The 23,605-nt window shown below is 40.8% G+C and overlaps 1 protein-coding gene and 1 long non-coding RNA gene across 4 annotated transcripts in view; one reads left to right on the top strand and one right to left on the bottom strand.

Annotated features, from left to right (window-relative positions):
- Positions 1 to 18,145, top strand: part of ctnna2 (catenin (cadherin-associated protein), alpha 2) — a 370,589-nt gene extending 352,444 nt beyond the window's left edge. For both annotated transcript variants that reach the window (XM_046048451.1, XM_046048452.1), the window contains 4 exons: positions 5,622 to 5,803; positions 7,113 to 7,218; positions 15,340 to 15,474; positions 16,996 to 18,145. In XM_046048451.1, the coding sequence (XP_045904407.1) occupies positions 5,622 to 5,803; positions 7,113 to 7,218; positions 15,340 to 15,474; positions 16,996 to 17,283 (711 nt within the window). In that variant the 3' untranslated portion in view covers positions 17,284 to 18,145. The remainder of the gene's footprint in view (positions 1 to 5,621; positions 5,804 to 7,112; positions 7,219 to 15,339; positions 15,475 to 16,995) is intronic.
- Positions 1 to 23,605, bottom strand: part of LOC123970419 — a 38,683-nt gene that overhangs the window by 9,919 nt on the left and 5,159 nt on the right. Inside the window, exons 2-4 of one of the 2 annotated variants that reach the window (XR_006824973.1) lie at positions 18,174 to 18,294; positions 17,126 to 17,279; positions 13,541 to 13,796 (exon numbers count right to left, since the gene is read on the bottom strand). This is a non-coding gene — a long non-coding RNA (uncharacterized LOC123970419). Of the gene's footprint in view, positions 1 to 13,540; positions 13,797 to 17,125; positions 17,280 to 18,173; positions 18,295 to 23,605 lie in introns of those variants that run through there. The other variant, XR_006824972.1, reaches the window with a different exon arrangement.

Raw genomic sequence — 23,605 nt, 5'->3', positions numbered from 1 at the left:
TATCGTGTTTTTCTTTGGAGGACATTCTCAGGAAACCAGAACGAGAACTAATAGCATGTGATATTCCTGAAATAACAAGTGAGTCAGGGACACTCAAATCATGGGTTTTACAGCCCTAATATTAAACATGATCTAATATATAATTAAATATAAAATGTGGATTTCACATGTTTCTGTGTGTTTATATTGATGTAATCAAAATTCTACATCCTGTTAAACAGCCAAGAAATTCCTAATTGAGAAAGAGCCATTTAGATCTGATTTGATTTTACTCTTTGTAAGTCGAGAATGTGAATTTCGCTTTTATTAATTACTCAGTTAAACTCATAAAAAGTTTACTATTGTCAAATCGAAAATCCAACTGTGAATAAAAGAACAGACCCAGGCAAACTCGGGTGCACAAGAGCTGCTCCAGGATGACTGTGGGGGTCCCAGGTGTGAAGAGCTTTGAGATTGTTGTATGTATACTCCCACTAAGGCTCCCGCAGTGTAACATTGCAGGGCCATCTGAGCTTAGACGCACCAGCGCTGCCACACAAAGGAGCTTCACAGCACCAAACTGTTCACTAGTTTCCCTGGCACTCAACTGCGCTGTGAGTGGGCAGCTCTTCTTGGGAACAGTTTGAAGTCACAGCGTGTCCTTTTGTCATAACTTTTTGCTGTAATACAGTGATATAAGGTGGATTAAAGGGTGACGTGGCTGAATGTAATGATTGTTCACGCAAGCTTAATTAGCAAGCTACGTGCTCGAGCGTGCATCAAATAAATGATAGATAGCAATGTATCACAGCGTGTTATCAAACGTAATTACTCCTATTTGCACACTATATATCTGGCATACTGACAAAGCCTCTCGCACAGTTAATTGATGTCGCCTGTTTTTCCACTCAGACACTGTTACGCCCTCAGAGGCTAAACATTTACACACGCAGAAGCGCATCCATAAAAGATGTGTTTGCCGTGAACCACTGGTGATCTGCCCAGTTGGCCTCAGCCTGTCGTGTCAGGATAAAGCTTGCAGTCTTCTCGCGGTCATGCCTAGTGCACTCTGGCGCTCTGCGTTTCTATTCAAACAGACAAGAGGAAGCGTAATCTATTTTCTCCATAGGAGCTGACATGAGCACACTGAGGTTTACAGTCATGATCCCTCCAAGTGTGCAGGTATCACACACACAGGACACAGGCGTAATATCTCACTCTCACTTTCCCGATCTCTCTCTCTCTCTCTCTCTCTCTCCTTCCCTCTCTCTCTCTCTCTCTCTCTCTTGCTCAGTGTAGAAAGAAATCAAATCAAGTTCAGGGCAGTCCCAGGAGCCTTTGTTCCCAGTGCTTTACCTTGTGCGGTGCTCCACTTGTCACTTCTATTATACTCACGCATAAAGCTAAGTTATTAGAGCAAACATGCATAATGAGATGCAGAAAAACACAGGGGATGTAGGCCTGTCCATAGTATCTCTTTCTATTAGAACGTGCATACGTAAACTCTCGTTCTATAACACACCACAGATAATGCACAGAGAGCTAAATACAAAGCCCCCCTCTGCACACAAACACACGCACACACGCACACACACACACACACAGACCCAACATCTCGTAACACAGTGATTGGATAACACTGTTGATAGGTCATCCATAAAATTGAACTCTGAGCGTCTGGGCAGTTTATTTCAAATGAAACAAATTAAAGTCATTTCAAGACGCCATGCTCGGTGAAGAAACCCGGAAAGCGCACTAATCCCTGTAGACGAAGCCGAGTCGCAGAGTGTATTGGCACAGCGCTCCCTCGGCCGGATTTGCCACTATGTTAAGCTCCCAAGGCCCGCTCCTTGTTGTTATCAGTAAAGTAGGGGAAGGGATTTGGGGATAAGTGAATTCTAGAGAGCAGGGGAAGAAGAGGCAGAGGGGGGCTTTAGCAAGTGCCTTCCTGCTCCCCTGACGTCCCAATTGGCTTGTGTGTTTACCCCTGTGCTGCAGCTTTCTTTTGTGTTCAGAACCCCCCTCTCTCTCTCTCTCTCTCTCTCTCTCTCTCTTCTCTGATGCTCTCTTTTTTTATGTCACACCATTTTCAGAGTGAATTTGAATACCAACCAAATCCCTCTCTCACTCTCTCTCCCCAACCTCCCTTGATTCCTAATTTTAGAAAAGAATTTTCAATCCCGATTGTTGAGTTTCAAGAGATTTCTTGCTCCCTTCAGCTGTTTGGGAGAGGAGTTTGTCTTGGTTTAATGCAGCTCTTATGTGCAAGGGCCATGGGACAAGGGAAAACATTTAGATTGCACTTACAGAAAGAGCCATACCTAGAACTACTCTGGTTCTCATTTACAGTCTTTATCTGACTCGTTATGATGGCATTTAGCCAAACCAAAACTGTACTTCTTTTCAATGGCATACCCACCATTGTGACACCAGCAGCATACCAGTCGGTGTATATCAAATAAGTGAATAATTTATGCCTCAACAGTTGGGTGCAGGAATCATATGAGCAGCAAAGATATGTTAACGACCGCCCTCTAGTCATGGGTCAGAGAGACTCGCCTAGTGGCACTCACCTGTGTCGCTACTGATTAGGCAGCAATCGCAGTACAGCTTTGCCTGTATTATATTTTTGGCTACATTAAAAATGAACATGTAATCAGCAATCTGTAACCCAGGGAGCCACTGACTGCCCAGAACCACAAGCTGAGAGCCCAAGCACCCTTGAAGTGTCTGGACTAAAATGCCTTTTGTAGTCCTCAAGTTAATATCTTTAAACATCCGTTCTATTATTCAAACTGATTTGGATCCAAAAAACAGGCCTCAGCTTGAAATCAACAGCATGAATAAAACTTTCTTAAAAAGCAAGACACAACTAGTGTCTGGTTATATAAGTGAAACTCAAAAACAAGCAGGGCTAAAAGTTTAGTCAGCCAACCATGTGGAAAGGATTATGATGTCAATGCAGAACATGTATAGTGTTAGCATTGGGCATGTAAGCTTTGACCTTGTCACTCCTCACAAAGAAACGCCAAGCTCAGCAAAGCAGTGACTGGGGAGTATATAATACAAACTCCCCCCCTAGACTTGGAGCCTACAGGTCGATGCTGGGGTGATGGTGGGGCATTTTGAAAGGCTAGATGTATAGCAGCAGTAGCAGCATAGCTTTCGGGTGAGCGGTGTGGCTGCAAAAGAGTGAGCAGAGCATATCTGAATAATATCTGACAAGCTTCACTTAAAGGTTCAGTGAGTAATATTTAGGAGGATCGATTGACAGAAATGCAATATAAGATCCATAAATGTTTTCAGTGCTGTATAAAGACCTTACTAAATGGACCGTTATGTTTTTATTACATTAGAATGAGCCATTTCTATCTACACACACTGCGGGTCCTCTGACATGGACGTCGCCATGTTGCACCACCATGTTTCTATAATGCGCGTTTTGTCACTACGTTGTATTCATACGAAGAAGAACAAGAAGAAGAAGTAACGTTATTAGTAGTCGACTGGTATATTAAAAGTAAGAAACAAAGAAATGAAATTTGGACAAATGGAGGACCACACGTATTATTTAGCAGAGCCGACAGAGCGTGTCGGTCACTGTAGCTTCTCCTGCGCACTTGGAAAGGGAGGTGTGAGCGGTGAAAAGAAATAAAGTGAATATGGTACATAAAGAAGTATACAGAACTTTGATTCATGCAAAATCATATATTGCATATACATATCTTGCAAACATGTAACTTGTAATATGGTTATAACGGTTAGTTCACTGTCCATGTAGAGTGAGCTAGATGTCTGCGTGTTGTTTATACGCTCTGATAGTGCTAATCCAACATATCTTTATAGTAGCATCCATGTTGATTCCACATTCCGACTTAAGAGCACATGAACACACACTGAAGCTGTAAGAATGACTTCACAATTCTGGAAATTCGACCATCCGAGGAGCACGTGAATGCACAGTGAGCCGCTGGTTGCAATTTGCAACCCTCACCACTAGATGCCACTTAAACTCTGAACATTTATTTTGTTTGAGATTTTGAGACTATTGGTTCAAATTTGGTTAATTAACCAAGCCAATAATGTTTTACTTAATTTAGGGATCTGTCTGGGTCAAGACAGATGTCAAGAAACCCATGTAAGACTTGAGGATGGGTTGATGTTTGGTCATAAAATAAATAAATAGTGGTGCACGGACCCCAGAGCCACTGCCTGCTGTGTGCAACCCATAATTCATAACGACACGTGCCAGCATACCTGCAAAGTAAATACAAGTTTGCCCTGCTGGAAGTCAGTTGCTAGTTTAAATACAGTAGTTCATTCCTCAGTGTGCAGTCTAAATACATATTAACTTGGTATTTGTTTTAAATGTGAACAGTGTTTTCACCCCACATGCTGTTTAATGGGATTTGCTGCCGCGCTGTTGTTGTGTGTCTTGGCACCAACAGTAGAGGAAATCTACACTGGGCTTGAGGGGGCTGGTTTTGCTTGTTTGTATATGCCGTTCTGTTTTTTTTGTTTGTTTGTTTGTTTTTTTTTTCATGCTAACCGCCATCAAAGCTTTGCACCACTCGGCTCACACAGTGATCAGTAGGCCAAAGCTCATGGACACATCTGTTGGCCTGTGATGAGAAAGTAGTGCCTCCATGCTTATCCATTTCTGTCTGTAATTTTCTCCCTTTCATTGTGCCTCCCCACCCCCCAACCCCCACCATCCCGTTCTGTTTCTTTCGATGAATTTCAAGAGGACAAGTCATCTATATTTTTTTGTTTTCATTTTCCTTCCAACACATCTACCAGGGGACATGAGGAAAGTGATGCACTTTGTCACTGCGCTCACCCCTCACACATCAGCTTTGAGGGAATAAGGAAGAGGGAAAGGGGGGGCAAGGGTGATTATTTCATTAAGAGAAAAGCAATTCTTGAAGGACAGTCAATAATAGATGAGGTTAAAAAACAATGGTGACTTTTCTTTCTACTGTACTCATTTTCCCTCTCTGGCTCTCGAGTCAATAGAATCGACCTAATGGAAACCAGGTTACTCTTCCTTCCATCTAACCTCCCTGACATAATGTTGAACAAATGCATTATTCATTCTCTCTTCTAAGAAGCAAGGTAATTATACATTTATCTCCCAAATAATACCGGGTACTTACGGCGCCTGTGACCTTGCCACAAGATTTATGCCATTTTGGACCTGCCCCCAAAGGCCGCTGCAGAAAAAATGAAGGCAAAAATGGATTTGCTCTTTATGGGTATAAGATGTCATGGGGTTTGAAAAGGTCCAGTCATTAAATGTAAAGTTTAGAACTTTATTTTGAAGCATTTCAGAAGGGCAGGGATAGTCAGACTCCAAACTTCATGTTCAAGTTTTGTAGGGCAGATTAAAAAGTAGACTGGACAGAAAAAAAAGAACAAATGGTGCTACAGCTCTCCCCTTTATATTCTTTCCTTTATTCTCTTTCTCCTTAACTAATCCCTGTTCTATTTGCCCCATTTCTCATTTCCCTTTCGTTCTCTACTTCCCAACCTTATCTCCTTTCTTCACCAGAAGTCTCCTCCTCTGGCCTTCCTCTAGTTCTGAGCCATCTTCCTCCTCCTCTAATGCTTTTGTTTCTTCCATGCTTCCCTTTTGCCTGCAGGCCATCATGGCACAGCTTCCCCAGGAGGAGAAGGCCAAGATCGCCGAGCAGGTGGAGAGCTTTAGACAGGAGAAGTGCAAGCTAGATGCAGAAGTGGCCAAGTGGGATGACAATGGCAATGACATCATCGTGCTGGCCAAGCAGATGTGTATGATTATGATGGAGATGACGGACTTTACCAGGTAAAAAAATTACACTAAATACAGAGCAACACAATTTAATCTTGCAATGACTGATTGTTTGGCCAACTAAAGGCAGTAGAAACAAGTTGTAAATACTGATATGTTATCATATCTTAAGGTAATATGGTTAATTTGTCAGCAAACACTTATTTACACTTCTAGCAGATACGTAAACTCCTGAGGGAAATATCTGGCTCTTTAGCTGATAAATGTTACACTATGTTAAGCAGCTAGTCGGTAACTTTGTATTACCGCCATTTGGTGCTGCGGCAGGTAGCATACATTTTGCATCAGAAAACAAGATTATGAGAGCAGTGAGAGTGAATCAAAACAGAAATGTTGAGCCATAAAACCAAAACTAAGCTGAAACGTTCTGTAAAGTGGCAAGTGTCAGGTAATAATTCTCTATGGTTTCATCCCTATGAAAAGGTCTTTTCATCCGCTGTTCGTATAAACAATACTGCAGCATCAAGTAAAGTGGGATTGCTGCCTTTGCAATGTCCCAGAGCTGCTAACTGTTTCATTGAAGGGACTCTGACCACCTTTGTTTTAATCCGACTACGTAGCAACACTGTGATTCAAAGATATACTGTACTAGATGATCTGTATGCATTAAAAGTCTTGTCATTTATTTTTAATAAAAGCCAGCCAATTTTCCTCTCAGTCTCCTCAATCTGGGCTCAACATACCAGGGGAATCTCTAAATTGCCTAACTGATTGTTATCTGTCTCTTGTATGGAGTTGTGATCCATTCCAAAATAATATGGCATGGAACCAAAACTAACCAAAATTAAAGAAAAATCAGAGTCAAGGATGAGTATGGCTGGGGTTACTTACTTGGTATGAACAAACCGAGGGTAAACTTCAGCTTAGCACTGACTGAAAATGAGACATCACACGCAGGCAACCATACTCGCCGTGCTGGCAAATCAGAAAAACACAACACAGATGACAGGCTCAGTGGTTGGCCATTATTTCCGTCCCCCGTTTTATTTTCTACTGTAACTGCTCTGTTCTCCTGTTTTGCTGCTCTTTTGTTGCTTTGTGCTTCAAAGTACATCTCTATGATACATCATTAGGGACAACAGTATACTGCATTTACTACACGCATTATATGGGAACTCTTGTATTGTTGGTCTGTTGTCATGTCTGTTATTCCTTCTGTCAGCTACAGCAAATTAGCTGCTGTGAGCTAAGGTGAAACATGGGTGAACTCACTTTATAAAGGGAAGTTCTGCATTTCCTCTGCAACTCCACCCACATTCCCCCTTTTTTATCCTTTTATTTTTCACTCCTTAAATTTTCCCAGAGGCAAAGGCCCCTTGAAGAACTCCTCAGATGTGATCAACGCGGCAAAGAAGATTGCAGAGGCTGGTTCCAGGATGGACAAACTGGCCCGTGCTGTCGCAGATCAGGTAGCTTTGCAACAGTGTCTGTCACTGTCACTTTACCATTATACTATCTATCAGTCTGAAACGGTCTCTGACTGTGTCATTGTAGCTGGCGTCAGAGCAAATCTTGAGTTAGAGTAAGTGGGCATGGCGATTGGAAATCTTTAATGTGGGCATTGAGCTGTGTTGCCGCATGACTTTGTCTCCCAATGGGGCTAGCACTGAGAGAGCAAGACAGCAGAACCAAGTTGTGTCTCTAATATAATTAGCTCCCAATCGAGGTGTTGCATTCATTATCAGATGAGTACCTCTCTAAAACACGCTGACAGACCGTTTTCAATATCTAATCAATCGGTGCCGTGCCTAGGAAAGATGGGAGTGAAGAAAAAAAATGGGTGTAAGCTGTGTATGTGTGCATACAGCAAATGAAGTGGGAGGTATTTCAGAACGCAGCACTCCAGGTAATGCATAACGTTCTTCTTCATTTCATCTGTCTCTAATAAGCAGTGAGAATAAACTAAGGCACAAGACCCACTGCTTTATTAAGGCAGCCTGTTGTCATTGTAATTACTGACTGCTGTTAGCAAGCAAACCCTTGGAATAATTATTGTTGGTTTCAGTATCACACGCTGGGCCTCTTTCCAGAGCTGCTTTGCTGAAGAAATGCTGGAGCTCTCATCAACATTTAGAATCACAATAAACAAATCTTTTTTCTTTAGTCCTGCAACAATGTATGAGGCCTGCATGGTAACCAACGAAGCTGCTTTACTTTCGGGATCATGCTGCAAATTTCAAACAAAAATTGTGGACTGGAAGAGCACTACTGTACTGTTAAATAAGACACTGAGATGCCGAACTGCAGAGTGGTTTCATAACTGACAGTGACCCCTTTCACATTACACATAGTCATATGATCCATTGTTAATGTAAAATATTGATTATAGAAGCTTTAATAGAAGAAGATGGAAAATTTTAATTTCCATCTGGATATAAATCCTTGAAATCACACCTAATTATTGGGATAAATGGGCTAGCAAGGTTTTTCATTCAGTGTTAAAAATGTTTTAAAATGTGTGTTCCTTGGCCCATGAGCTTAAGTTCTAAAGCTAATAATTAAAATGTTAACAAGCTTTTGAGATGTTCTGCTAAAAAAAAAAAAAAAAAAAGATTAAAGAAAATAATTATCCTTAACCGAGCATGGGAAAAAACAACAACTCACAATCCCGTGAAGGCACTTTTTACTTACTTTACTTACTTACTCATACTATCATATATCATCAGGAAGCGTGATCCTATCCGGGGTACTGCTCATAGTTAAAGGAACATGCAGAGTCCATGCCTTCTTGTGACAATATGTGATTTTACAACAATATATCGGCAAGCCTTCTGCTGTTAGCACTGCGCAGAATGTCTGTCGGTTTGAGTGGCCATAGAGTATGCTAAGCTTTTAACTGACCAGAAGGCATCTTTAGTCAAATCTGGCACTGTTCTCCTCATGTCACACTGCCCTGCTCTTCAGAGCATATTGCACTACAGAACCAAGTTTCAGGCTATGAATGCATAACTGTGTTGTGCAGTAATTACCACAGAGAGATGAAAGGCGAGAGTATGAATGTGTATAAACATTTGTGCACGGCTCCATGTGTGAGAACATTTGTCACAGAAAGCAGGTCTCAAGTCTGTGTCACGGCTTGTGTATGTTGTTCAGAGCAGGATCTGGGACACAAAGGACAAAGTAAGCATGAACGTGTGTGCCTATGTATTAATTTCTTAGCTTGTAGGCTGCCGAGTGATGATCAGTGTTAACAGGGTTTAGGTGGGAGTGAATCTGTCACATGGCAAATCACTGGCAGAGCCTGTGTCTGAATCAACAGTTGTTGTAATGAAAAGAGCAGGTGGCTTGCCATTTTTAATTCTCACTTAAATGGTTCCTAGACCAGTGTTTACTGAATATTCAAAGCCTTCTGTTACACTTCCAGAGACATCAGAGCTATGACAGGAAATAAAGAGGGGCTTGAGGACCTTTTCATTTCCAACATGTATTTGCTGTAAAAGTGTTTTCATGTGAGGCATTTGGGGCATCTGCTTGCCATGCCATTCAGTAAATGGAATGCGTTATTAAAAGTTAAAATGGCAAAAGTTTGCTTTTATCTTCTTGATGGAATTACACAACAAATAACATAACCTTGATTATTTGTCCTCATTCTGGACAAGAAGACAAGTATTTTGCATTCACACATTATGGTAGGTAACCTGTGCTTGTCGAGAGCACTGTGGCTTGACAGTAATAATAAAGGCTGCTCCACTGCTTTCAGACAGCTCCCTTAAGTAGCAAACCTTGTCGCCATGACTGCACATCAGCCCTATTGATGAACATGTGTGAAGCAGGAGGCAATTCTGCGTGGACACAAGCTCTTTCATAGTCATTTAAGCACAGCACTTGACGTAGAAAAACCCCTCGAGGTACCTCACCCCATTTCACTCCAGCAATGCCTTTTTTCTCCTACTCTATTTCTCCCACTCCATGTCCCAGACTCTGCCTCATACAGACACAACCTACATAGTGGACGGCCGCTGTACAACATTAGGCACTAACTATAGAGACTTTCATTGATTGTTAAGTGTTGTGAACAGCAATGGCATGTAACAGTTTGTATCACTCTGCTTGACACAGGAAACGTTTGATTGCTGGGTAATTCCGCAGCACCAGCAGGCTTAAAATGTACCTGTGTTGGTGGTCCTTGTTGATTGTCAGAACATTTGTGTAGTTATCGGCGCTTTTTCCAGTGCACTGTGCTGATGATGGTACAGCGTCACCGCATTAGCGGAATGCCATAATTGCAGTTACAACGTTTGTTAGAAAAGTGTTGGAGGGGCAGGAAAAACCTTATATAATATATAGTTTTGTTATATAGTTCCTCAAAGTCACTCAAACTGCAGTGAAAAGTGCAAGTCTTGGGTATAATTGTTTTAGACACTTGTTAATACAGTTGGTTGCCTCAAGTGAAGTCATTGTGATGAAGGAACGTGTTACCCAGTGCAACGGTGGCTCGCATGGAAGTCTATGTTATATCAGGTGTGCTACACAGACTCGTTAGTAGGATACATTCATTGTTCATTCATGGGATTTGCTGACAGTAACAAAACTTTAGAGTGTCTCCAAGCTGTGGTTTATTTCCTTGTCTTTACCTTAAAGAATACCTTTTCCTCTGGCATTGCACTCATGTGAACTTTCAGTCTGAACGTTAGGCAGCATTAAAGAACTTAAATAACCTAAACCTGTCAAGTTGTTGTTTATTAATGCAGCTAAACACGTGCAAGTTTGAGGTAAGTATTCACAGTTCCAGGTTTCACTTTAGCTGTCACAGCGGAAGGCTCTGTCACATTGAGTGTAGAACAACAACAGCAAAGCTCTCGTCGCCTCCACTGAGAGGTATGTACTCAAGTGTGACTGATGTGTAATTAAAAGGCTTCTCAGTAAAAACAAAAACTATAGTTTAACAGGAACTGGCTACAGAGGAGTCAGTACCAGCTATCTTCTAAAGTTAATGCTGTCGCCGAGGACAAATCCCTTAAGGAAGTAAGAAAACAACTTTGTAGCTTGACCGGTTTTGAAGATTTTCTCTACTTTAAATCTAATATCATATTTCTTTTTTCTCTTAATGATATTTGGTAGCTAATCATGCTACGCATTTTGGAACTACAGTTCTCATAAGGCTTAGGGGATGTTGCTGTGGATTCACTAAGCAAAGCTATAGACTTTCAACTTGAGCCCCATTTTTCAGCCTACAGTATATATTTGTTTACATTTTGGCAAACTGGCACCATTAAAAGTGTGCAGAATAAGCTATTAACTATTTGTAGTATACTCATGGATGTACTGACAACTATTACTAGATTACTTTGATAATGAAGAAAACTTCAAAAATGTGATCACTGTCAGGCAGGTTCTGGATTTATATGGAGTTTCCTTTTTTTATTTCTAAGCTGAATTATTGGACGTTATATCACAATGGAAATAAACATTGGAGATAATGATATGATGCCTACGTGGTCAAATTTGACTAAGTTATCACTCTGAGAAGGAGTACAATTTCCACCTCACACAGTGTTTTTGCCTCTCTTGCACCCCCATGGTGAGGCGCTGCACACAGTCTGAAAATCCTCTAAATTAAAGCGTCACATTCACCAAACTTGAGTCCCATTTTGCTTCTAATACGGATATCTGTTATTAGGGTTTGAGTAAGTACAGTAGATAGGCACCTTGCTAACTGAACACGATATACCTGTTATTTTAATACTTTGGAAATGTGATTAGTGTATTAATTAGAACAGTAGCTCAGGACACCCACAGGGTCCAATGATAAATGGGAGGTTGTCACAAGGTGATTTAAGGAATAATAAAGAAAAGTATATATTCATGTTGAACAAATTATGTTTATGGAACCACTGAGTTAGGCGATGTTCTCTTAGCACTCACCTGTCAATTTTAACTACAACACCTATTATGACTATGCCACTTTTTTCCTGATCATACTAATGCCTCAGAAATATGTCACGAGAAGAGAAGACCCACTTTTCATGCCCTCACACCACGTGCTGAATGTCTATCTGTATATCGCAACATGACAGGTTGCTGAACCAGCTTTCAAGCTTTCAGTGTATTGCTAAAATGGCAGATTAAAGATTCAATTAAATGGATTTTCAAAACAATGGGATGTTTGAAAGATTTACATGAATGGGAACACCGGGCCATTTGCGTCTCCTAGTTAATGGTGTTCCATGTTACTTTTTTTCTGTTGAGCATCCGCATGTGCAAAATGCCAGATGGTGAAGTATAACAAAAGGAAGTAGGAACTAGAACACAATAGTGCTCAGTCTTTGGTGGAGATGTCAGCTGGATGAGATGTCAGCTGGATGAGCAAATAGAAAGATCACCAGCATTTAGTGCTGAAGTAAGTGACAGGTACCAGCTTAGCATCACAGGGACTGTAGTTACCTATTCAGCTGGAAGGCATATTGTGTAACTGTGTGTAACATGCTCTCTCTCAAACATCTCTCTATACTATTTCATTTTGTTGTACAACCTTGTGTTGTATAATAATACTCTGATACCTTGGATATGTAATGTAGCAGAAATAAAGATCATTTACAAAAGTGCCATAATTAAAGAGAAAATGCAGCTAAAAAGTCGACATTGAAAATAAAATAACAGGCTAAAAATGACTACTTTTCACACACATAATTATTTAGGTCAGTTTGAGCCTGCTTATAAATGCAGCATCAGTATGAGGTGTGACATGTGTTTTGACAGACTGCCTCACTATGATAGTGAATTGCCCTCATCCCTGTACCAGAGTTCACATCATCTTCCTGAATTATCCATTGGGAGCACATCTAATTCATTTTGGGCCCAATTATGCGAAAAACACAACCTCCACCAAAAAAAAGATTTCTCACCTGTTTCTCTGGGCTGAGCAAAGAATATTCCTCAAGTGCTGAGGGAAGCACTGAGGTCAGGAGGAGTTTCAGAAGGCAGAGTAAAGTCAGCAATGAACCACACAGTTTCCTCGCTAGTCTGTAATGAACACTGTTTCTCACTATGACGGACAGAGAGAGAGAGAGAGAGAGAGCACTTCAATGGGCCTGGCAAAGTAATGGGCCATACAGTTTATTTACATCAACAGGGAATCAGTGGAAGAAATGGACTATTAGTCAGCTGTACAATTGGGAACAATTGTGTCATGTCTGCATCAAACTTGCCTGGGGCAGCAGCGTGCGTGTGTGTGTTCCAGCAGTGTGAAGTGCAGTTAGCAGTGATGCTAGCCAGGACTGGCAGTGCAGTGATAATGCCCAAGCTTCCCTCTGCCTCACTGGCTGCTCTATGAGCTAGGAGCTCCACCTCAGTCTGCATTCAGTGCCACTTACTGTAAGGAAGCCGGATGCTGGTCGCAGCTTTGGTATCATTCACTGTGCTGTTCAAAGCCCTGCTCTAACAGCAGCCATAACTATAAATGTAAACCATGCCTTAAATTGCTCTTTGCAATTGTATTTGTAGGTTGAAGAAAACAAGCATTCTTTTGGGATGGCTGTGTTTTCCTCACTATTTGCCCTTCAATAGTGAAGGGCAATACTATTTGTCTTCTCAGAGAGTAGAGGAGAAGATGGGTGGCCAGGAAAGCTGCAGTTCCTGGAGGGGGTATAATCATATCACTGCTCAGTTTTTAACTTGCCACCCCCCACTACCCGAGCCCACAAGACAAGGAAATGAGTGGTGCATGTCCCCACACAGTGCTGCTGAATGTCCTAGTTAGGACTGTTTAATATTAATGGCGAGAGGAAAGGTGTTGGTACAAAATGATGCTCACAGTGTTTAAGCAGCTGATGCAGTGTTCTTAACCCACTGGGTTGCTTAGTGGGCCATAGCTGACTCCTGGAAGGCTTCCAGATGGAATAATAAGAGAAAACGGTGTGATAGTAGGAGACCTCAGGAGGCTGTTCTCCGATTCCCTTTTGGTCCATTTGCTGCACTATATGATCTGGTTTCTCTGCTGTTGTAGTAGAAAAGTAGCACAAAGGCCAGCAGGACCAAGTCTCAACTTCTAAAAAGAAAGAAGAAAAGGAAAAGAATGGGAAAATAAGAAGAAGAAGAAGAAGAAGAAGAGGGCTATACAGAGTGTCAGAGTGTGCTGTTTGATGCAAGTCTTGTGTCTGTTTCAAAGTATAATGTCCATTCATTGTTGATTGCCCTGTTTTCTTCTTGGGCAGCAAGCTTAGACAAACTTGTTTCATGCGAAATGAATCAGTTTGACATCCTGCAGTGTAACTCAACTTGCCTTTGAAACTCAGACTTGCAACAAACCACCAAAAAATGTTGAGTAACATCTTCCAGACTCATAATTAGCTCCCCCAAAATGCTGGAATCCTACTGTTAGGATTGTTGTTCTTGGTTTTCTGCTTTAAAAACTGCCTCAACCTCTCAAATCTATTTGGGGGAAAGTATAGTAATAAGCAGCTTTGGATTTAACCAATAATGCCTGAAATAAGGCTAAGACCCTTTCCTCCACATTCTTTGCTCAATGACACATCTTGTGCGATATAATTATATATACTTTATGTCAGATAACCTACAATTTGCTTTTTGTTCATCACAGATGATCCAGTTTAAAACCTAAAACGAACCAGGGACCTCCTGAATTAATAAATATTGTGAAATCCAAACTTTTTGGCTATGGTGTTCAAATTTGGAAAAATGTAGCCAAAGAGATGGGAACAGGAAGTGAGATATGATTATGATAGTTTGCATTTAGGAAAATAGAGCACCTAAAGCAGCTGATATACTACATGAGACTACATGGCTTGACAAAAATCAAATGCACGTTTCTTTGCATCTCAACCTTGATGGATTATGATTTATTATGTTTTGACTTACATATTGAATTAATTTCTTTTATATGTTTGACCCAAGGATTGGCCCTACGTACATTTACACTATTACAGTCCAATTGAGCACTCTTTGGCTGACTCCAAGATGACTCCCTAAATGACTCCCTAAACTAGTGCAGTTACCCTCTGTCATGTTATTTGGGTGTCCTTGAGATGCAGAAATTATATCCACACGTCACTACGCCTGTCAGTGATGATGCACAATGATGAGTCATCTGAAGTTGTGAAAGAGTTGTATCCCTTTCTGAGCCCGTTTTACTATGTAACACACTTGACAGCAGTGACATGGAAATAGGAAGTCAGGCATAATTCCTTAATGTTACACAAACGATATGGATGATATGGCCAGAGGTGTGTCAAAGGACATTAATTAAGATGTGCTCCATACTGCTACCACAATGGCAGCCATTAAACAGTAGCTATTGCACTGCAGCCTCAATCTCCCAAATTTGACCTTAATGTTATTTGTACTCTCTGCTTCGCTTACAGAATACTGTGGATATCGTGACGCACAAAGCTGCCGATAGTGAAGAGACTAACCAATAGATTTATGTGAAAAATATCTGCCAAGGACTTAAAAGTGTGTCATGCCCCATTCAGCTGCCCTGTAAAAAAAAACAACAAAAAAAAACGCATTTACGGCTATTATTTCTTTGTGTGTTTTGACAATGTCATTCCTTGTGCCTCTTTTCCATTCAGTGCCCTGATTCAGCGTGCAAGCAGGATCTTCTGGCCTACCTGCAGAGAATTGCCCTGTACTGTCATCAGCTCAACATTTGCAGCAAGGTGAAGGCTGAGGTTCAAAATCTGGGCGGAGAGCTCATCGTGTCTGGGGTAAGTCTATCCATACAGAACAGCACATGGCCAGCTCCACTATCACTGACGTTCTAGATAGGCTTTTAGGCTTGATTCACTAGACTTTGGTCAATTTAAGACAATTTTTATGATCATCACTGCCGGTAAGCAAACCTTTTAGTTCAAGGTCGCAATGAAGCTTGGACGACCAGATGAAGGGTCATGCAGATTAGGGCTGATGCAATTATTTCAGACCGATTACCATCTAATAATACCAGAAAGATGCACTGCGGGGTTTTTTCCATTTGTATTTTCCATGCCTCATGAACCCTATTATCACTGTCCAAACAACAATCAGTCAATTATACCATATTACTAACTAATACATTTGTGGCATATTTCAAAGCTTTCAGTTGACCAGAATTATCCTCGTAATGTTAGGTTTTCAAACATGTGTTCCGACAGCAGTCAAATGTAGATGTGGCATGGTTTTCCTTTTAAAGTGGACAGATCATTCTGTGTCATCAACATAATCATGTATCTGTGGACGTGTATTTTATGTAGTTTGACTTATGTGAATTTCTTTTTGACTCCATAATTACCTTGTCTGTATCAGATACTGACATTATCAAACTGGGTATCAAGTCACTTTGTATTTAATGTATATAGGGCAAAATAACAAATTTAGAGGGCTTTTACAATCTTAACAGCATACAATGCAACTCAGATGAGCAAAAGCTCCACAAATCAAACTCAGGCAGAAAAAAGGGGGGAAAAACCTCAGAAAGAACAACAGAGGAGGGATTGACACTGATCCACATTAAATACTGTTTCATCTCTGTCATTATAAAATTGGAACAACTTAAAATTCTGAACTTTACAAAAAAATCTAATTAATTTTTTTACAAATTTTAAATTATATTAGTGTATCCACACATATTTAAAAAGTAATGTGTGGTTATCCTATTAACGAACACACAGAAGAAGGATTGCTCTCAGGTTTATACAGTGGTGTACACAGATTTTAAATGGACTAAACTGTCTTAATATGATTTGTCCTTCTAATTAAAGTCAGACTGGACTTTTATCTTTGCTTTGGGTCTCCTTGCATCTTGTGTTGATACATTTCTTCATGACTTCTCAGGACTCTCATACAGTTTGTCTCACATGAGATATGCGAGCCCTGCTGCGATTTTAACCTTTTCATGGTGGCCAGCTGGAGCCCACACTCATTAAATCTAAGCAGTTGACTCGTCTCAGTGTGAGGTAGGAGGCGCGCTGGCCGCCGACCCTTAAATGTCAGCCAAACAAAACAGACGGAGACAGAGGTACACCTGACCCCTGCTTCTGCTAATTAAGAATTGCTAAAATAAGATGTTATATAGCGAGGGCTATGTTTCTTTTATAATGCTTAATTGCAAGTTGCAGCACAGTATTGTATGTAGCTAATACCTCCTAATGTCCCTGTTGAGAGCTAGAAAGTCTTTTTTTCTCTTCACATACACATTAACTTTTTTGACTTGACAATTAGTGTTTCTCTCTCTCCTTGTGCTCTTGTAGCTGGATAGTGCCACCTCTCTGATCCAAGCAGCCAAGAACCTAATGAACGCAGTGGTGCTGACTGTAAAGGCATCTTATGTAGCCTCCACCAAGTACCAGAAGGTGTACGGAACAGCGGCCGTTAACTCACCCGTGGTGTCTTGGCGCATGAAGGCCCCTGAGAAGAAGCCTTTGGTAAAAAGGGAGAAGCCAGAGGAGTGCCAGACACGTGTGCGACGAGGCTCCCAGAAGAAACACATCTCGCCCGTCCAGGCCCTCAGCGAATTCAAGGCCATGGACTCCTTCTAAGAAGAGAAGAAAAAAAAAAAAGGTCATGTTTACCCAAGAAAAACAACAACACGACGGTGACAAGTTTAAGAAAAAAGTACCTTTTTACATTGTGTTAACCCACCTCTGTTTGCCCCGTGTGTGCTTGGTGACACCTCAGGAGGACTACAGTACATGTTAAACTGCCACACTACGGCTCCTGCGAACACCGTGGGCCGCATGGCTCACAGGCAGCCGGCACACACAACACTATTTATCAATCTTATTGTAGCTTAATATGTGAGAGCCAAAATGTGACACAAACACAAGTACCTTTGAAGATATGGGAGTAAAAAAAAAAAGAAAAAAAAGACAAAAGAAACATATCAGAGGAGGAGGAGTGGCATTTTAAAAATTTGTGGCAATTGATATTGTAGCTATCATCATTAACGTGCTACTGGCTGGCTGCTTGTATACACATTTAAACTGTCTGAATGGAAATCCTGAATGGTTAGTAGAGGAGATATTCTAAAGGGAATATATCAATGTTGGTATGCTCCCTCTTGATATTTTTTTTTTCAATTTGAATGTAACCTGTAGTGCTAGGAATAACTTATGTTTAAGATACCTGAAAGTGTCGGCATCCAAGTAGTTTCCTTGTTCCTGATGATTATAATAATCCATATGGTGTTTTTTTCCAAAGCACACTTATGGTCTGTTGTATTGCCTTTTTAAATTCAATTTATTTAATGATTACATCACTAACTATGATGACCTTGATTGGAAGTTGTGTAGCGTATAAATAAAGACAGAGGTTTGACTAGTTGAGGTTTGCTCAGAGAATAGAAATCCCTGCATACAATACCTTTATATTCACCCTTCTCTAATAAATCCCTCAACTTCACCCTCAAACTTTCACGTGTTTTTCTTACCCACACATCGGCAGCACTGCAGTAGCTACAGCATCAATCTGTGACTGAGTATTTCAGCAGTGATCCTGCTTTCATTCATCTGATGGATCTGACATAATCATTAGAGATCGCCAAGCAAGACCTGCAGATGAAAAGATTCCAGCGGAGAAAAAAAATCTATTAGTACTAAAAGCTTACAAGAATAGGCATATTGATTCAGGGTCACAGGTCAAGTCCCATTAATTCAACATGACTTGAGATAACTGGTCTTAGGTCAGCAATGTTTCTGCTATCTCTTTGGTATTTTACCAGGTGCTCCACATAAACAGTCCAACCAAACTTGCTGAGCTTCTATTAAACACAGAACATATGGACACACACACATATGAGACTACTAGCTGTGTGGCTCCAGGGATCACAATATCAGTCTGTCTGCCTGTAGTTCCACTGCTTTGGTTGAGAGTGAAATATCTCAACAACTATCAGATGGATTACCATGGAATATTGTACAGACATGCATGGTGCCCAGAGAATGAATCCTACTTACTTTGGTTATCCGCCGAGCTTTCTTCTAGTGCCACCATTTGGTTTTAAGTTTCCACTTATCCAGTGAAATATCTCAACATACGTGATGGATTGGCATGAAATTTGGTACAGACATTCATGGTTCCCTGATGATTTATCCTAATAAGTTTGCTGATCCCGACTTTTCCTCCACAGCCACAATGACGTTGACTTTTTTTGGTTTGTAGTGAAATGGCTCAACATCTATTGGATGGATTTCCATGGAATTTAATACTCACATTTACCTTCCCCTCAGAATAAATTGCAAAAACTTTTGTGACCAGATACCTCCAAAACAGACATCCCGATCAGCCTCAGCTGTTCTTTGAGTTTAGTGCTAATTAACGAATGTTAGCTTGTAAATGCTAACATGCTAACCTCACCTGCTGAAAATCAGCATGTTAGCATTGTCATTGTGATCATGTTGAAATTAGCATTTAGCTAAAATCAATCTCCTAGTCTTATTATATTTCCTTAAAACACTGTCTGTTAGATTGTCATCCATCTAATGAACAGTGGGAGCTGTATCTTTTTCCCATGGTCTCAAAGGTAACTGCTGACTACAAGGTATATAAGCCAGTATTGACCACCGAAGTCTTTGTCAATCTCTCTTAAGCCCGCTGAGTTGACGAGGGAAAGAAAGGAGGGATGGGGTAAGAGAAGCGGTTAGATGGGACTCACCAGAGGCCTGAAACATCGCCAGTCAGCAAGGCAAGAAACCCCAGAATGCTCTGGGCTCTTAATCTAAAAGTTTGGGATCACTAAAGGCAAAAGAAAATTGTGGAAATTGCAAATGTGAAGTTCGTATAGATAGTGTGGACCTTGGGAAACCACGGATAACTGGCTGCATCCTCTTTTCATGCCAAGTGATTCCAGTGAATTAGTTCATTTTAAGAAACACAATGCGATCCTTTTAGAAAGCACAATCACCAACACACCCAGCCATTAAACCAGGGAGAGCAAATCAGTTGATTGCTTAACACAAGCTCGATCTCTCGTGAATCAAATCAAAAGCATCGACAAGCATAATTGTTCCAATAACGGCTCACGGGACTCTAGTTTAGATAATTCAGCGGTTTAGTCACTGACAATGAATACGGCTCTTTATATATCCACATTGTACCACTAATGGCCATTAAACACAACCTGCATCAGGCATCCGTGCATCACCAAAGTGCCTTGTGTTTATGAAATAGGGCCACGGGAGAAGAGTTGTAACAAGGTCCAGTTAATGGAGGGATTAATTCCTGGCTGTGGCACTGTCTAACTAAAATAATCCCTGTGTGTGTCCATTTCTACGATCCAAATAAAACATGACATGATGGCTGACAGCCTGTTCTCTTTGAACATTCCGAAAAAATAATTAAAAAGAAATAATGACGGTAGCAGAAATGCCACTGGTGTGTAGGATATTAGTACTTAGATTTGAGAGATGTCTTCATGGGATGTGCTGTATTAAGAGGATTAAAACAGTGTTCTAATCTAGTTAAACAAACCTCCCCTCGGACCAGCTATAAAAATAGACAGAGAGGAAAATGACTTAAAAGTCCCCGAGGCAGAATGGTGATGAACAGCATACAACCAGCTGCTGCAATATGGTTTTTGGCTTTCGGTCTCTGGGTGTCAGATGCCTTCTGACACACAACACACTGGAGAATGCCATCTTCACAGATGGACATCAATGTGTAAAGGGACCTCTTTTATGGCTGCAGTTGTTTTATAACGCAACTCAAAAATTAAATCAAGGATAGTGGAGTTGAATCATCTTTGACCTGATATTATAGTTGAGTGTCTTTTTTTACCCATTTAAGGAGGTTTGAAAGACCGGAATGGTTTTAAACTGGATATAAACATAATTTTAGGAAAGACAGAAGAAGGGGAAGGGTCTTCTAAATGAGTTAACGGTAGAAGCACACATTTCCAGTTTTATTTGGAATCCCTTAACATTGGTGATACAACACACATAAATAAATACATTGTAGCGGGAGAATGATTTCAGCTTGAACCCCATGGCACATTACTACTACAAATTCATTGCAGTTAGTTTTTGGGGGAGATATGAAATGAAACCTCAGGTGCTTTTATTTATTTATTCATACTTTTAGCTCTTTAGATGTTCTTCCAGCAAAAGGTTCTAACCTTCTAGAAATTTTGTGATCTCTCCTGAATGCTGGGATATGCTCTGCAAAAGTCTGGCTAAACACACACACACACACACACACACACACACACACACAGCTCTTTTAAGGCCTTGTGCCAGTAATTATTTTCGCATGCTTCCTTCAGCTCCAACTCAAAACGTTGAATGTGTCTGAAGAGGTCAAGTGGGCATGCCATTTCAGTGTGGCTGCCCAGATTCAGACTCCTCTGCCTGACTCATTCTATGTTTCAATCTGAAAAATCCAGACTGGGAGGATGTAAATGGTTTTTGGCCACACAGCCAATGATTAAAGCAAAAATGTGATGCTGGTAGACGGTCGATAATCTGGCCATTCCCCCGGGACAATGTCTCAATCTCTCACCCACAGCTGAAAAAAAAAATCACAGCAAAATTCATCCTCATGTCTTAGCAAAATGTTGCGTTCTACAAGCTTGGTAACATAGGGACTACTTGGAGGGCTAGTTGCAAACTACTGTAGCTGGCAGGCTAAACACTAATACACCAGCCAACCCAAGAACGTGCTAGCACTAATCAGTCATAATTGCTTCCCATGCTTCTTTCTTCTAACTGCCTGCAAACCATTCTTCTTTTAGTGGAGCAGTCAGTACTCCGACAGAGGAGGCTTAAATAAAAGTTGATCGTGCAACACAGCTAACAAGCTGAGATTCCACTGAAATGTTCCTTGTGTTGTTCCTGACAAGTCTTGACACCTTGAAAAAGACAAATTCTCCAGATCTTGAAGATCTTGTATGCTTTGTTTTCCTATTGCAATTGATTTTGTGCATACCCTGTGCATAATACCCAAGGATACTGGGCTGGCTATATACAGAACCAATATATTTGAAAGATAGCATCAGATTGTTGCACATTTCGTCTTGGTCTTTTGGAAATATATCACAAGGTCTTTCTTCTTAATGCCGCTGTTGTGCAGATGTTTCTCCATGATCCATCCAATGTAGCCACTTTGTTATAGCCCTCCCATGCATCTCCACAGATCCATTTCATAACTGAGATGTCACAGAAGTGCTGCAAGATATGTCTGAAGTCTGACGTTAAGAGACTGAACAAAAACTCAATTCGAATAAATCCTGCTGAAATAAGCCCTGTGGTATATGATTTTATTTTACAGGTGGGTCTGGTATGAAAAGTAAAGCAAATCCATGGAGTCTACCAGCCTCCAGAAAAGCTTTTCTAATTTCTATGTATACAGTATTTTGAAGGTACAGGGGAAACCGCTGGTAGCTTGCTGGTACATGTTCTGTGCACTCTGGATGCCTCCCCAATTAACTTCTCACCTGAATGGCAGTGATGGACAGTTGTGGGGTGGGGGTAGGTGGGCAGTGCTATCTCCAGGTGTGATGAACAGCGTTCTGCTGGATGAAGAGTTCAAATGGGGACCAGAGTTGTACTGTTATGTTGACCTTTAGATTGATGGACAGTTTGGGATGGCGGGCTGTTATTTTGTCAGTTTCATTCTTGTCAGTGAAGGAGGGTGAGAGATGGGCAGTGTGAGTGAGGGGTAGGTCGCTGTAAGTGGCATTTAGTGCTGATGTAGAGGTGAGAGGCGATACCGGGCCCTGGGTCTGTCTGTCACCCCTGAAAAACAGGTTTAAAGAAGGCTGACAGTACTGCGACACCAGAGTGCATGATGGGTGTGTCGGGTTGCTCCTTGCAGACATATATAAATGACTTGCTTACATGTTGTTTTTTTCAATTTTATTTCAACTTAATATTATATGAAGTTAAGTGTATTCTGAATTGTAAATTGATTGTAAAACAGTTTTTTTTCAGTATCTTCTCCAATTAGAATATTTAGGATGTTTACTGTATCACTGATGACTCACAGTCATATAAATAAACACATTTCTGCTTTATTTTCTCTCTCCCTGGTATTTCTGCTCAGCCAACACTGTTTGTATCAGCAGTACATCTACAGGAATAACCTGAGTGAGCTAAGATCAAAAGGAAAGATCAGTGGTTAAGTTACCCACCTCATTCACACAAAGTGCATTTACCCTAAAAGTAGGAGGGCACATGGATGTCTTGGCCCAGTTGCAGTGACAATAACAGGACTTCTCTTTGAAGTAGTTTGAGTCTGGCTTTGTAGAAAAAAAACAGGTCTAAAAAAGAGCGTAACATTTCTCTTCACACTGCTCTCTGTGCTTGTTGTCTGTGCCTGATTTTCATCATATATTTCTAGTAAACAATCTTTTGATAAAATAATTTAGTAGCAGTTGACTGACCCACATCAACTTGTTTTGAGCATTTTAACAACTTCTTGTCTACGCTGGCTTAAAAGTTGAGCTCAGTTCATTCTTGACCTTGGAAACAGCAGCTGTATAAATAATCTCACCACAAGGTCCATTAAACAGCTTTCAGCCATATTACATGATCTTTATGAGAAGATGGAGAAAATAATCGTTCACTTTGGTGTGTAAACTGTAGCCTATGCCCTACTGCACATTTCTGGGTGGTGAACTGGCACAATTGGCCTGCAGCGTTTTCTCAGGGTTTCACACAGAATATCTCAGTAAAAGTTCAACATTTTGGGAAACACTGTACACTTTGTATTTGCCTCTACTTGTTGTCTTGCTGAGATGCAGATACAAAAATCGATTAGATATATAGCATGTTATTTAGTGTGCTTTAGAGGTGCCAGTAGGTAACTTTTTTAACCTTTGGACAGAGCCAGGCTTGTTGTTTCCCAACTTTGTTTTTATGCAAAGCT

The sequence above is a fragment of the Micropterus dolomieu genome, linkage group LG04 (assembly GCF_021292245.1).
Source record: "Micropterus dolomieu isolate WLL.071019.BEF.003 ecotype Adirondacks linkage group LG04, ASM2129224v1, whole genome shotgun sequence".
In the NCBI taxonomy this organism is placed as follows: domain Eukaryota; kingdom Metazoa; phylum Chordata; class Actinopteri; order Centrarchiformes; family Centrarchidae; genus Micropterus; species Micropterus dolomieu.
The sequence above is the reverse complement of the archived record's forward strand: the minus strand, read 5'-3'. Positions and strand labels throughout refer to the sequence as shown.